This window comes from Callorhinus ursinus, unplaced genomic scaffold, assembly GCF_003265705.2.
Source record: "Callorhinus ursinus isolate GAN/ISIS: 27379988/994484 unplaced genomic scaffold, GSC_fseal_2.0 scaffold3, whole genome shotgun sequence".
NCBI lineage: Eukaryota > Metazoa > Chordata > Mammalia > Carnivora > Otariidae > Callorhinus > Callorhinus ursinus.
In genome coordinates, this window is record NW_027397065.1 from 50988874 (window position 1) to 51004928 (window position 16055).

Consider the following 16055-nt stretch of genomic DNA (forward strand, 5'->3'; position numbering starts at 1 on the left):
TTTGTATTTAAAATGAAAACGTATGTCCATACAACATGTATGTGAATGTTATGATGGCTTTATTTATATTCACGAAATCTGGAACAACTCAAATGTCTATCATCTGGGAATATGGATTTTTTAAATCCCCCTGGTTCATTATACTTCTTAGTAATAGAAAGGAACAAATTACTGATACATGTAACAATATGGATTTGTGGCTTCATTTTTAGTTCCATGACAAGAAGTTACTTAATTTCTCTAAACTTCAGTTTGCTTTTCTATAAAGAAAAGGGGGGGACAATCATACTTGCCTAGAGGGTAGTGGTTGCCAGATAAAATATAGGACATCCAGCTAAATTCGACTTTCAGATAAACGAGTCATTTTTTAGTATAAATATGTTTGGGACATATTTATACCAAAATATGGTTTGTTGTTTATCTGAACTTCAACTTTAACGAGACCTTCTGTGTTTTTGTTTGCTAAAGCTGGCAACCTTACAGAGAAATTGTGAGAATTAAGATATTGGCACAGCAAGACGTTCGCTCACCATTAGGCATAATAAGCGTTCCATGGGAGCAAACGCTGTTTTAATCCCAGTCCCTCATTCCTTACTTTTTCCTTTATTTTTTTGCTCCATTTAAAATAAATCAACTGTTCTTGTGGCTCTTCTTCCCAAACACGGACCAACTTGAAGAGAGCACCAGGTTTCAACCCACTAGCACTCCAACTGTTAAGCGAAGAAATTCCAGGTGACGTCATGACGCACAAGGACCGCCCCCAAGGGCGCCCACGACGCATAAATAAGACGTCAACGGGCCGGGAGCCTGCCTCGGGGTCTGACGGGATTGTGGCGGTCCTCTTTCCCAACTCGGAAGCCACCGCTGCCTCCAGACGCTCTCAAGATGGCGACCTCTCTGGGATCCAACACCTACAACAGGCAGAACTGGGAGGATGCGGTGAGTATGCCTGCCGGAGGAGGACAGAGAGAGGCGGCGGAGCCGGGCCTCCTTCGGGCAGGCAGGGCCGTGGTTATGGAGCGGCCGAGGGAATTCCGGGCAGGAGCCAACGCTGCGGCCTAGCTCGGCCAGAGCGGGAGGCTGGAGGGCGGCCCTCCTCCTCCGGGCTTGGAGGGAGGGGGCTTAGCCAGGGTCTCGGACCAGCCCGCTTTCCACCCCTGCCCTCTCCACTGACTTCGAGCTGGTCTTTTCTCCCGCCACCTGCCGGAAGTGCAGACAGCGCCCCCTCCCGCGACCCGGCCCGTCCTGGACCTCGGGTTCCTGCCCTACCCTGTCCCCCACCCTCGCTCCTCGCCTCCCCTCCCCCCCCCCGCCCCGTCCCCAAGAGTGTGGCAGAGATGGCAGGGTCTTCGGAGCCTGGCTCTCAACCACATTTCCCATTTTCACCAGGACTTCCCCATTCTGTGTCAAACGTGTCTTGGAGAAAACCCATATATCCGAATGGTGAGTGATCGCGTGTGAAAAGGGAGTTTATTCAGGTTCTGTCAATGTTGTGGTATTTGCACGCTGTCCGTGAAATGCTTCTCTTAGCCAAGCCAAAGTATTGATGCTCCTTTACTAACCGAAAGCATAGGACGATTTGCAAAGGACTGTCATGCTTATTCTGTCTTTAGGACTCAGCAGCAGTCCTGCGATGTAGGAGTCCTAATATAACAGGTAATATTTGTTCAGCATTTATTTACCTAACAGTTAGGTCTGTTAACCAGAGGCAGAGACAGTTACGTCTTTTCAATATGGCAAGTAAGGAGTGGAGCTTGGATTTAAATTCAGATATGCTGACTCCAGGAAACTTAGCAAGGTAGGAGGAGAACCAGGACTAAATTAAGCGTCCTGACTCCTAATCAAATGCCTTTTGGCCACTGCACCTTCTAGTCTGTTTAACGTAAGGTAACCCCATCCTTATAAATGAGGGTAAAATAATCAGTAATTAACATTTAATAATTAGAATAGGGCTATGTTGTGATCGATCTCAGAGATCTTCATTGACTCTATATAGAGTATCTGACAAGATGGGTCTATAGGAGTTACCCCTGACTAACTTGTAAAATGGGCTGGCCAGAGCTATGTCCTCCGTGATTTGAGGACTGTAGAAACTGTTAGGAATTTTAATTCCTAGGGAGAGAACTTGGGAGCCAGAAGTGAACCTAAGAATTGTGGCAATGGAAAGATACATATTAACTTAGAGCCAAAAATTCTTAAGAGGTTATGATTCACAGTAGCTGGTTAGAATATATCTCCTCTCTCGCACCTCCAGTAGTGATCCATCACTACCACCTTATTAAGATGCCGGGGATCTACAGACACATTTCTTGGGTTGTCTTTATGGAAGGAGCAGACATCTAGTTTTTGTTTTCTGTAACTTGCTCTTTTCAATTTTTTCTGTTTCAGACCAAAGAGAAGTATGGGAAGGAATGTAAAGTAAGTATGTCTGTTAAAGAATAATGATTTATTTTCCTTTTCTTTTCAACTTGCTGGGCTTTGAGGTTCTCCAATAAAAGCCAGTGCTACACAGACTTTCATATATCATTTGTATACTAATTGACTGTTAACAGTTTAGTGTGAGAGGTAAGAAAGTGAGCCCTTTAATGTAAAGGTTCTTAACCTGGTGTCTGTGGATGGGCTTTGAACCCTCTTGAGATGATATACTGAGTGTTGTCTGAAAATTCACATAAGGATTTTAGCAGAGGAGGAAGGTCATAGCTGGCATAAGATTCTTAAAGGAGTATATGGCACTCCCCATTGCCCCCTCAAAAGGATTAATGGTCATATTATTAGTGGTGGTTGTCTCTAGTGTGGGGAGGACTTTGACTCTAATATTTCATTTCTGTACTATGCGAATTTTTTAACTCCTGGGGAAGGGTGTTATAAATGGGATTGAAACATCAGATGGTATTTAGACTACATAATTGCTAAGGTCTCTTTTAAACCGTAGATTCAAGGATCTTTTCTTTCAGTCTCCCATTGTTATTAAATCTTCAGGCCTTAATTGTCCAGATCAGAACCATTAACACTCTTTGACTCTTATTTTGTTTTCCCAGATCTGTGCCAGACCATTCACAGTGTTTCGTTGGTGCCCCGGGGTCCGCATGCGTTTCAAGAAAACTGAAGTGTGCCAAACTTGCAGTAAATTGAAGAATGTCTGTCAGACCTGCCTCTTGGACCTGGAGTACGGTATGTTTGCCCTGTCTAACAGGTCTGAAAGCATGCAGGTGCCCGTGCCCTAGACGACAAACCAGTCTTTTTCTTTTCCCATTTCTCACCCCATCTCTGGTTCTGACCCCACTTTGGAGGGCCTCCTGTGCTCTACTTTCCGTAGAAGAGGAGAATCATACTAGGCCATTCTAGAGCCCTTCTGAGTAACAGGAAGGACTTAAGGAAAAGTTGGGAATTAATCAGAACTAGCCCAAATCTTTCTCATATACATCCCTATAGCCAAAGTGAGGGAAAGGCATCGTTCCTGTGATAGGTAATTGCTTTGCCTTGGGCTTCTTTCAAGATTCAGAGCTCATTCCCACAATCCCTACCAGAAGCATTGGCTAATTATGTTTTAGATTTTTCTCTGAACTGTGTTTTTAGGACTGATATACTGTAACTGCTACTATTTTAAGAGTAACTGCTTTGGGAGTGATTTTTTTTTTTAACTAAAAGTGACTTTTTGTTAATGAGAAAAATAATTTTTCAACAAGAATTTCTACTATACAAGAAAAGGGAAAATATAAGTTTATATATATGTGAAGTTCAGAAAGACAGCTGCTAATCAAAGTTCTGGTCACATATTGTTTAATATTATTTATATATTTGTTAAAAGAAGTGTTCCGCTTCTGGAAGACTGTGATCCTTACATGCCTGTGACTATCCAGAGGACCTATAAGGATCACTCACTTTTGGGGCACCTGGGTGGCTCAGTCACTTAAGTGTCTGCCTTTGGCTCAGGTCATGATCCCGTGGTCCTGGGATCAAGCTCCACATCTGGCTCCCTGCTCAGTGGGGAGCCTGCTTCTCCCTCCCTGTACCTGCTTGTGCATGTGCGTGCATGTGTGCTCTCTTTCTCTCTCTCTCTCTGTGTCAAATAAATACGTACATACATACTTTAAAAAAAAAAACCCACTTTTTACACTTATTTAAATAAACGCTGTTCTAGTAAAAGCTATTATTTATTATTTAAGCCATTATTTATTAATTACAGGTCAAGTTTGACTGTAACCAAATGTTGTTCATCTAAAATATGTTCTAAAACATTGATTTCAAATTTCATGACAGCTCAGGAATTTGGACAGTTTCATAGAATACTCTGTGGTAGTTTTGGCCTGATGGTAATAAAGATTTTGAATAAAAATAAAGCCTCCAATACCTAGGAAGCTGGAGAAGGGAATAATGATGTTGTATTCCATGTGCAGGTTCAGTATGGATTTGTTTTAAAATATATCTTGAAGTTTTTTCCTCTTTTCCTTTGTACTAGGGCTGCCCATCCAGGTTCGTGATGCAGGATTGTCTTTTAAGGATGACATGCCAAAGTCAGATGTCAACAAAGAGTACTACACACAGAATATGGAGAGAGAAGTATGCTGTCACTTTCTTGATGTAATTTTATATTTGGTAGAATCCTAGTGATTTTACACAGTCTATAAAATTTATCTTTGGAACTTGTCGTTCCTTTATAGATTTCTAACTCTGATGGAACGCGGCCGGTTGGCATGTTGGGGAAAGCCACCTCCACCAGTGACATGTTGCTCAAGCTGGCCCGGACCACACCCTACTACAAGAGGAATCGACCCCACATTTGCTCCTTCTGGGTAAAAGGAGAATGTAAGAGAGGAGAGGAATGTCCATACAGGCAAGAACTGAATTGGCACTTTCGTAATTGGCTTTCAGATGATTAGTCATTTAAGAAATGGGAGGTGCTAGTTTAAAGTATTTCTGATTTAAAATCTACAAGTGTATACAACTAGTATGATAGATGTCATGTCTTAGGGCTATTACATTTAGAAGAGCTTGTTGAAATTGTTGTTTTTATTTGTAATGGGACTTTTACTCATAACTAGGCCTTGGGAAACTAAGTTGTTATACCATATAATACAGATGTTGACTCTAAAGGTAAGTCATCATTGTCATGGTATAACTAGCTTGAATCTCAGTGTATAGTTGAAGTCCAATGAAGGCCAGGCCTCTAAAGGGTGTGTGAGTATGTTTCAGTCAAGACTGCCGAGCATCTGGACTAGGAGTTTTTTTTTTTTTAAGATTTTACTTATTTATTTGACAGAGAGAGGGAGATAGTGAGAGCAGGAACACAAGCAGGGGGAGTGGGAGAGGGAGTAGCAGGCTTCCTGCTGAGCAGGGAGCCCGATGCGGGGCTTGATCCCGGGACCCTGGGACCATGACCTGAGCCGAAGGCAGACGCTTAACGACTGCACCACCCAGGCGCCCCTGGACTAGGAGTTCTTAACTTGAGGTTGGTTAACCCCACACCCACAAAAAAAGATTATGCTTTTTTCTGGGGCTGGTCCATTAGCTTTAACGAGACTCAGTGGCATGCAAGACCTCAGATACATTAAGAAACATTTACCGAGAGAAGGGGAACCATGTTTTGGTTACTTCTTGTTTTGGAGCGGATTGTGCCAAAAGCATTTCTTGATTAAAAAAACTCTGTTACCTTAGATGGCCATTTAAATGGCTTTTAGGAGACTGGCAAGTTTTTGTGTGATACAGTAAATCCTTTGGTATTAGCTCCGTCTTGATAATTGTGTTTCGGTGTGGTTTCTAGTTCAGAAGGCATTTCCGGTATGTGTATGTAGCTGCTGTTGGGTGATACCTGTAAATTCTTTTCCCTTGTTTCACCTTTATGTGCTGTTCTTTTCTGAACCATAGACATGAGAAGCCAACAGATCCAGATGACCCCCTTGCTGACCAGAACATTAAAGACCGATATTATGGTATCAATGACCCTGTGGCAGATAAGCTTCTAAAGCGGGCTTCAACAATGCCTCGTCTGGACCCACCAGAGGACAAGACTATCACCACACTGTATGTTGGTGGTCTGGGTGATACCATTACTGAGACTGATCTAAGGTTTGTAGATAAAATTTTATGAGCTCTTTCTGCTTTTAACTGCCCTGGAATACTTTTTTAGCAAAAACACAGCAAGCATGATAATTCTGTACAAAGTACATTTTTCTTTAGCCACTCTATAGTTAGTATCATGCCAACTAGAATTTTTATAAAATTATCCTTTCCGATGCCAAAGTGGTAATGTTCATCAACAGTGCTTGCTTAGTCCTTGCGTATAGTAATGATTACGTGAGATTTTTTTTTTTTTTTTTTTTTTTTGGAGAGAGGGCACGTGAGCAGGGAGCCAGGGGGATGAGGGGCAGAGAGGGAGAGAGAGAATCTTAAGCAGGCTCCACGCTCAGCATGTCACTGACACAGGGCTCAGTCTCACAACCTTGAGATCATGACCTGAGCCTAAATCAAGAGTCGGACGCTTAACTGAGCCACCAAGGCTCCCCTATGTGAGATTCTATTTGACCTAATAGCCAGTTAGAATTTTTAAAATATGGCACATATCCAAGTATGATTAATTATGTCAAGGAGGGAGAACTTGGCAATTATAAAGCTCTTACAGTTTAAATTGTTGACTTTTTAAAGAGATTTGTATTTGCTGTATTTGTATTATCCTTGGCTTGTATTTTGCTTGGCTAGATGAGACATCTGGATAGATAGTGATGGAAATTGCCTCTTGCAAAGAGATAAATGAAGAAGAGTCTCCTATAAGTATATAACATGCCTTCCATAACCTCTGTTAAACCTGATCTGAGTGAGCTAGACTGTCCCTGCAGTTGGCAGATGTTTCTGTGCTCCTCCTCCTCCCTTTTATTTCGTCATTGTCATCGTTGTCGTTTTACAATCTTAAATTTTTTGAATATTCTTGGTTCATGGGCCATGGGGGCTGTAGTTTGCCAGACCCTTATGTAGGGCTTAGGTCCCTAAGGAACCTGCTGGACCCCTTTTTCCTCCATGGGAAAAACCTCTGAGATGTTTGTAAACCTTTATTTACTCATTATTTTTCTTACTCTTTCAGTAAGTAGCACCCACAGTAGGGCAGGGTACTGGGGGGACTACCTGCAGGTGGTTAGACAGATAACCATGGGGCCACCTGCTTCGTGAGTCAGCGGAAGAGTGAATAATCCATCACAGCCTCCTGGGAGGATACCATTAACTCTCCTGTTTCTCTGCCTGTATCCCTTCAGAAATCACTTCTACCAGTTTGGGGAAATTCGGACGATCACTGTCGTGCAAAGACAGCAGTGTGCATTCATCCAGTTTGCCACGAGGCAGGCTGCAGAGGTGGCTGCAGAGAAGTCATTTAATAAGTTGATTGTCAATGGCCGTAGACTCAACGTGAAATGGGGAAGGTGAGAATTAGACTCTTAAAATTTCTTTATTGAGATTTTCAAGAAAATGTTCCATTATCTGGGGACCAGTATGTTTTTGGTGAATGGATTTAAATCAGTAGGACCGTTAAAAAGATTTTTTCATTTTCTAACACTGCAATCTTGTGGATGTTGGGAAGATCCTGCTTTGGAAATTCATTCAGGGTTTTGATGTAGTAATCTACTCCTTTGAAGGTTCGTGTTTTTTATGACCAGCTATTATAGGCCAAGTGTGATGCCAGGGTATGAAAAGTGGATTTGAGAGTGTACAAATGCCTTAGACCTAGATTCTGCCCTTTAGAGGCCAGTTGTCCAGTGGAGAAGAAAAGCTAATTCAAGTTTTTGAAAGTGATGATTGTGTAAGAGAGACTCAGGTGAAATGCCCTGAAGGTTCAAAGGGAGGACAGGTTTCTGGCTTAGAAGCAGGAAGGAGATCACTAAAAGCAGCGCCCCAGACCAAGTGCTTCTGGTGTGCTAAGTCAGCACTGTGCCAAACACACAGAGGTAGCCTCTTCTCGTCCATACAACATTTTCAGCAGATTTTGGATCCAGGTCTTTCTGGCTTTAAAACATTTGCTTTTATCCACTCTGCACTGTGGCCTTTATGGGGAAGGAGTGTTTGCCGAAGACAAGGCAAGAAGCGAAGGATCTCTGCTTGACTAAGAAAATGAGAAGCAGACGTGTGAGAGAAGGTGGGACCAAGTGCTGACATTGTGTGTGTGTGTGTGTATGTCCCTCCCAGGTCCCAAGCAGCCAGAGGAAAAGAAAAAGAGAAGGATGGAACCACAGACTCTGGGATCAAGCTTGAGCCCGTTCCAGGACTGCCAGGAGGTGAGTGCAGACTTTCTGGCCCCCCTCCCCCGCCCCGTAGCTGGCTGACTTCAGATGCTCACACTGCCCTAATGTTCCTCATTGTGAGGAGAGACCAGCTGGCTGGGTCTCTGGCTCCTGCAGCAGCCCTTCTCTGTCAGCAGGAGCCCAGGACTTATAGGAGGGGAAACAGTATTGCACCGTTGTCTTCCCTCCAACTGTTGGCTCTTTTCTGTTCTCCAGCTCTTCCTCCTCCTCCTGCAGCAGAAGAAGAAGCCTCTGCCAACTACTTCAACCTCCCCCCGAGTGGTCCTCCAGCTGTGGTGAACATTGCACTGCCGCCACCCCCTGGTATTGCCCCGCCCCCACCCCCAGGTAACATCCATCGTCCTTCTCAGTAGATAGGTCTAGCTTAGCCCAGAAAAATCCTTGTGAGAGTCCTGTCTTCGCACCTCATTATCATGTCTAAATCCTTTGAATTTCCCCCATAGAAGTTTGCAAGTAAACCTGATTTGTTAGGGTCCCTGATCTTTGCTTTTTTTTTCCGGCCTGCCAAGGAGAGGAAAGTTGCCAGAACTAAAGATCTGAGTATATATATAATCAGAATGGGAGTTACTGGATTACAGTTATCTATCATCAGTTTGTCCCCTGTTCTAAACTAAATCCTAACTAATGTCCTAGAGTGTCATTGCTTAAAGTGGATGTGTGTCACTGTACAAAGCATTCATTACCTGTCTATAAGATACAGAGCTTGTGCCTGGATATAAATTCATTAAGAGAGTCTTGTTAGAAAAGTGTGTCAGATGAACTAAACAGGGTGCTTGGTCTTGTAATTAAGTTAAATTTTGGCTCAAGTTACATATGGCTTTATCTTTGGGGGTGGGGGGTGGCAGTAATAAACAGTTCCAGGACCAGCACTTTGTATCGTGCTGCTCTAGAAGCTGTCAGTGACAATGTGAAAAGTGTAGGTCAATCACAAGTGGCCATTTCTCCTGTGGCAGAGTCCCCATCCTCTTTAATGAAGTCCTGGTTTTTGAACACCCTCCATTCTAGGATAAAGCATTGATGTTGGTGGTGGCAGGGTCTTGCCTCCGCCTGATTTCTTCCTCCCCTCCCAAATCCTGATTGAATCCTGGCCAGTAGGGGTGGCGTATTTGATAGATACCAGAGGTTCAGATGACATACTAGCAGATACCTTGAGTCCCGTGGAGTTTTCTTTTAACTTGGTTTGAGGGGACATTGTAAAACCAAGGAAGTATTACAGGTAGACGTTCCTAAGCAAGTCTGTGAACTGACATTTTCTGAAGCCCCTTGTCAGCTTGGTTTCTGTGTAGGTGGTTTTGACCTTAGAAAGACTCAGAGGTTTGAAAGGTTGTCAAGGAAACTGCAAGCCTAACAAATTTGTCCTCTCCCATCTGCAGGTTTTGGGCCACACATGTTCCACCCAATGGGACCACCCCCGCCTTTCATGAGGGCTCCAGGACCAATCCACTATCCTTCTCAGGACCCTCAGAGGATGGGCGCTCATGCCGGCAAACACAGCAGTCCCTAGCACATTATCACCACTCCGGGGCTTTACAGAAGAAAGGGCGCTTAAAAATCCCAGTACATGAATCTTGGAATAAATATATTTTTCCTTCCTTTGTAGTTTCCATGGTAGCTGAATGTGTTCAGATGTGGGCAGTCGGAGAACGACAGCCGTGCTTCCCTACACGTATTCCAAGGATTGATGGACCTCAAATAAGCTGCCATTAACACATCTGGTTACTACTATAACATTACTAATCAAACTTAATGCCTGTTCTCCTTACTTCTATGGCGAACAAGCAACTGGGTGAATTGGAATGTCTAACGGAGTTACCATCCCAATTGTATGTTCATTTTGTATCTTTTTTGGGGGGAAAAAATTGACCTGCAGTAAAATCTTTTTGACCATTTTTATGTCCATTGGGTATTTTTCCTTTTATCATCTGCAAAAAGATTACTAGTACTAATCATTGTAGTGGCATGAGTGTGATTTAACACTTCAGAAGTCACCATTAAAGAGACAAGTAGAAACCGGCACCCAGCACAACCCAGATCTTTTCTTACCTCTCCTTTCCTCATTTATTACTAAAGGAATCTGGCGGATAGTTTTACCTCTCTGTGCTACCAAAACAAGACAAAAACAAAAACTGCTTTTTAATTCCCGTCAATTGGATGGAATTGGATCCAGGTCTTTCTGGCTTTAAAACATTTGCTTTGGAAATGTTTCTGGAAACAGAAATGTCATGGAGCTGCGTATTATTGAAGAAATCTGGTGTCTGGGATGAACTTATGTTAAAGAGCTTCCTGTAAAACACGTGAGCAAACTGAGCCGAAAGGCACCGGCGCGTGTTGGAAGACCTGTGACCTGCAGCTAGCTGGGACTGTCACCTCTAGCATTCACCTTCGTGTGTCTTCAGTGTCACGTCTTCAGCCCCTGCTTCTGGCCAGGGCACTCTGTTTGGTCTTAGAATGGTCTTAGAATGTTTGGATATAACTGAATTGTAGATGGTAAAAATAATTGGATGTTGTATTGTGTTTTTTGTTTTTAAAAAATTAAAACGGGTCAATTTTCCAAACGTTGTCATAGGCTTATTTCTAGATTTTTGTTTTCCTTATCCTTTGGTAGCTCACCTTGAAGTTGGTAGAAGTTAGAAACCAGTACATTTTTGGCTTTAGACTGTTTTGATTTTTATCTGTGCCCATTTTATGATGGAAAAAAAGGCCCAGGCCATTTTAGTAAGTACTTAAGGGTTTGAGATTGAAATAAGATAATGCACAGAGGGCACTCCGTGCAGAACCTGCCGTGTGGTGGTTGATAAGTGGTAGCTTTAAAAAGTCACTGCCATAGTTTATACAAGTCATTTTAAAGGGAAACAAGCAAAAATTACCTGAAATTCCATTTCTCCGGGAGCTGATTCCGTGTCACTTACCTAAAATATATACTAATGGGGTGGACATAACCCATATAAAACCCATTTTTAGCTTCTCTGGAGAATTTTTTTTTCCTCTAGAAGCCTTCATCGTGGGGGTATTTTTTGTTTGTTTTTTTATTAAGTTTTTTTAAGTTTTAAAAATCTAAAAGGATTTAGAAAATCTGATTTAATTTCTAGTAATACCAAATGTGAATCAATGAGGGTACTTCCAAGTATTTTGACACCATTTTGGGTAGGGTTGAGTTTGTTTTTGTTTTTGGCCTACTTCTGAACATGTAAAAGATTTTTAGCCAATTTGTGAATAAGATGTGGATTACATATGGTGTTTTAATAATTGCCAAGTTTATATCTGTACATGTATATATACATATATAAATATATGACTCCAATTGTATATTCTTGCCTTTCTGAGAAGGAGGAGAGTCTAAATTTTGTGCACTGTCTGGCTATGGATATATATTTTTTGAAAAACATAATATGCCAGCATAAATTAAAGTATAGAAATGATGCTCAATCTTTCTTGAGTAAATCAGAATTAAGAGCAATTAGATTTTGACAAAAACTCTTAAGTACTTAACCACCTCCGTTTCCTTTTCCTCTAGGGCACACAGCTGGGGGCACACTTGGTGAAAAGTAACCTTTGCCATTCCCAGACCAGGTCTGTAAAAACATCTCACTTAATCCTATGAGCTCTTTCGCCCTCCGGCTAAATACACTGGAGAATGATGAAGATGGCAGAATCACACAGAAGGAGCCTAGGTTTTCTATCACTGCTTTGAAGATAGAGCATTGTAATGGGAGGAATTTTTGTTATAGTAAACTTTTGAGACAGATTTATCTGTTAACAGCAGCTAGTGTTACTCTAGTAACAGAGATGTAGCTGACCCTCATCACAAAAAAAAAAACCCCATTTTTTTTTTATACCGAGTGGTTTAAACAAACAGACTCTGGAGCCAGCTTACTGCGTTCAGATTCTCACTTAGGCACCTCCCAGCTGTGTGCCCTTGGGCACATTACTTAGCCTTTGTCTACTTGTCATAATGCCTCCCCCACCAGCTCTTGTTGCTGCCTGTAGTATTTTGAGGTCCTCCCCTCATGGAGAAGGCTCAAAAGGTACAGCATCATGATAGCTGAACTAACGCAGCTCATGGGGCAAAGAGTGATGTGACAGATGTTTTAGAAGCCAAGTCAGTGAACCAGTGTAATGTCACCTGAAATAAATGGAAGTGAAAGAGCGGTCCAGGATGACCCCCCAGGTCTCTGGTTTGCTCAAATGGGCAGAAGGATGCCTTTTCCTGGCAGAATGATGGGTAGGGGAGGAGAGTGAGATTGGGAAATAGGGGTAGGAGAATGAGTCCAATGTGAGGTTTGGTAAGTTGAAGTTACCTATGAGACCGGTGGCAATTCCCAGCCCAAAAGGAATTGGGGCTTAAGAAAGATCAAGATTTGGGAGTTGGTGATGAAGTAGCATTTGAAGCTCTGGGTGTGGAGTGAAATCCTGCGGGATAGGGATATAGAACATTTGTTCTTAAACTTCAGTAGGTGAGTTCTTTCCATGGGTCTAAGTAAGTGGGTAAGGCAAAGACCGCCCTCTGAGAAACACTAGTATAGGACAAAATGGCTTTCTAAGTTTAGATAAAGTTATCCTCCCCAGAGATCCTCTAGTCTTCATATTCTCCATAACATTTTATTATAAAAATTTTCTAACATACAGGAAGGTTGAATGAATTTTACTGTGAGCAATCCTATATGCACTCACTAGATCCACAATTAACATTTGGCAATACTTGCTTCACCACGTATCTGTATTCCTTATGCATCCATCAATCTGTTTTTTTTTTGCATTTCAGAGTAAACTGAAGACATCAGTATGCTTCATCTTGAAGCACTTAAACATTTATATAATTAACCAGAGTTCAATATTTATAGATTTTCTAGGTAAAATTTACATAGATTGAAATGCACAGATCTTGAGTATGTTATTCAAGAATTTTGACATTGTATCCATCTATGTGACTCAAATCTCTGGCAAGATGTGGAATGTTACCATCATTCCAGAAAAATTTCCCCTCTTCTCCCCAGTCAATACCCACCGCCCCCCACCAATCTCCAGAGGCAACTACTGTTCTGATTTTTTCACCATAGCTTAGTTTTACTTATTTTAGAACTTTATATAAATGGAATCATGCATTGTGGACTCTTTGTATTTGACCTCTTTCCAACAACATGATGTTTTGAAGGATCATCCATGATGTTGTGTATAATTCCTTTTTTTTGTTGAGTAGCATTCCGTGATATTACACCATCACTTACCTATCAACTTTTTGCTATCATGATTTGAAGCTGCTATGGATATCCTTGTACACATTTTTTTGTGAATATATGTTTTTATTTCTCTTGAATAAATAGAGTGGAATTCCTGGATCACAGGGCTGGTGCCTGTTTAAGTTTTAAAAGAAACCGTTGGACCTTTTCCCAAAGTGGTGGTACCCTTTTACATTCCCACCAACAAGAGTTCCATTTGCTCTACAACATCACCAACATTTGATGTAAAAAGAATTTCTGGTGGGTGTATCGTAGTAGTTCATTGTGGTTTCAGTTTGCATTCCATTTTGACAAATAAGTTCAGCACCTTTTCAAGTAGTTGTTGGTTGTTTATATCTCTTCTTTTATGAAGTGTCTTTTCAACTATGTTGGCCATTTTTATTGGCTTTCTGACTTTTTTTAAACTAGTTATAGGAGTTTAAAAGATATATATATATATATATATATATATATCTCCTAGATATTAGTCTTCTGTCAGATATATGTTTGCAAATATTTTCTTCGAATCTGCCTATTAACTTTCCTAATGCACAGATGATGACCAATTTTCTTGATGGTCAGAGATTTCTCATTTAATGAAGTCCAGTTTATTGTCCAGCATACCAAAATTTGTATCAGTTTGCCAAGGCTGCTGTAACAAGTGTCATAAACTGGATGCTTAACCAACAGAAATGTAGTGTCTCCTCTTTCTGGAGGTTAGATATCCAAGATCAAGGTGTTGGCAGGGTTGATTTCTTTTTAAGGCTATGAGAATGTGTTCCAAGACCCTCTCCTAGCTTCTGGTGTTTGCCAGCAAGCTTTGGCATTCCTTGGCTTATAGAAATATCACCCCCGTATCTGCCTTTGTTTCCATGTGGTGTTCTCCCTGTGTATATGTCTCTGTTTCCAAATTTCCCCTTTTATATCACGACACCAGTCAGATTGGATACAAGCTTATCCCAATGACTTCATTTCTTGTTTGTTGAAAAGATATTCCTTTGTTAGGTCTTTTGCATTTCCATATATATTTTAAAATCAGTCTGTCAATGTCTACAAAAACACAGGACTATGACTGGGATTGCGTTGGACTTGTAGATCAGTTTGAGAAGAACTGACATCTTGACACTACTGAGTGGTCCAGTTTATGAGCATGGTATATGTCTCCATTGCACCAAGTCTTCTGTAATTTCTCTCAGCAGTATTTTATCCTTTCAGTATACAGGTCTTGCATGACATTTGTTAACTATTACTGAGAATTTTGTGATTTGTTCCTATTGTAAATGGAATTTTTAAAAAATGTACTTTCTAATTGTTGCAGCTAATATATAAAAATATAATGATTTTTGTGTATCCACCCTGTATCCTGTGACCTTGCGAATTTCACTCAGTTTTTCTAGTCCTTGCTTTATAGATTCTAGCAATAATACCATCTGCAGATAGAGACTATTTTACTATTCATTCTCAATCTTTATGCCTTTTATTTCTTTTTCTTGCCTTGCTGAACTGGCTGGGACCTTGAATAATATATTAAACAGAACTGGTGAGAGTGGACATCTTTGTCTTGTTCCCAGTCTTGGGGGGGATACCTTCAGTATTTTAGCATTAAGTAGGATATTAGCTATAGATTTTTTCTTTTTGTAGCTGCCTTTTATCAGACTGAAGAAGCTACCTTCCAAATTCTCTGAGAATTTTCACCATAAAATGATGTTGAAGTTTGTCAGCACTTTTTTAACCTCAGATGGTTTTCTCTTTCACTATGTTAATGTGGTGAATTACATTGATTGATTTTTTTTTAAGTTTTTATTTAAATTCTACTTAGTTAATATATAGTGTAATATTGATTTCTGGAGTAGAATTCAGAGATTTGTCACTTATAACACCCAGTGCTCATCACAAGTGCCCTCCTTAATACCCATCACCCATCTAGCCCCTCCCCCATCCACCTTCCACCAGCGGCCCTCAGTTTGTTAAGAGTCTATAGTAGAGTCTCTTATGGTTTGCTTCCCTCTCTTTTTTTTTCCCCCTTCCCCTATGTTCATCTGTTTTGTATCTTAAATTCCACATATGAGTGAAATCATATGGTATTTGTCTTTCTATGATACACTGATTTTTGAATGTCAAAGCAACCTTGCATTTCTGGGATAAGTCTAACTTAGTCATAATTTATTTCTTTTTAAAATTTTTGTATTTTGTTTTTTCCACTCTTATTGAGATATAATTGGCACATAGCATAGAATTAGCTTAAGATGTACAATGTGATTTGATACTTGTATGTATAGCAAAATAATTACAAAATAACTAGTTCACATCCATCATCTCACGTAGTTACATTTTTCTCTTGTGATGAGAACTTTTAAGATCTATTCTCTTAACAACTTTCAAATATGTCATACAGTATTGTTGACTATAATCACCATGCTGTACATTAAGTCCCTAGAACTTACTTATCTTACAGCAAGAAATTTGTGCCTTTTGACCACCTTCATTTGAAGCCCTATCACCCAACACAGTTATAATGTATTTTATATATGTATTTATACATCATATATCTTTA

General features: G+C 40.8%; 1 protein-coding gene across 2 annotated transcripts; it reads left to right on the forward strand.

Moving 5' to 3' along the window:
- Positions 1-756: 756 nt before the first annotated feature.
- On the forward strand, positions 757-10840 carry RBM22 (RNA binding motif protein 22). 2 transcript variants are annotated; one of them, XM_025867235.2, is made up of 11 exons: positions 768-939; positions 1390-1443; positions 2389-2418; positions 3039-3171; positions 4460-4560; positions 4662-4834; positions 5866-6066; positions 7245-7409; positions 8170-8258; positions 8481-8612; positions 9659-10840. In XM_025867235.2, the coding sequence occupies exons 1-11, from the start codon at positions 886-888 to the stop codon at positions 9787-9789; spliced, it is 1263 nt and encodes a 420-aa protein (XP_025723020.1). In that variant the 5' UTR covers positions 768-885; the 3' UTR covers positions 9790-10840. The 2 variants fall into 2 exon arrangements, with proteins under 2 accessions (XP_073746955.1, XP_025723020.1); XM_073890854.1 differs by lacking the exon at positions 1390-1443 and having other exon boundaries at positions 757-939.
- The last annotated feature ends 5215 nt before the right edge of the window (positions 10841-16055 follow it).

What these genes read in the sequence shown, in the direction of transcription:
- RBM22 (XM_025867235.2), top strand. Translation starts at nt 886, where the DNA reads ATGGCGACCTCTCTGGGATCCAACACCTACAACAGGCAGAACTGGGAG. An exon ending in CCTCTTGGACCTGGAGTACG is followed by an intron (nt 3,172 to 4,459) that starts GTATGTTTGCCC and finishes CCTTTGTACTAG; the next exon opens with GGCTGCCCATCCAGGTTCGT. An exon ending in CACAGAATATGGAGAGAGAA is followed by an intron (nt 4,561 to 4,661) that starts GTATGCTGTCAC and finishes GTTCCTTTATAG; the next exon opens with ATTTCTAACTCTGATGGAAC.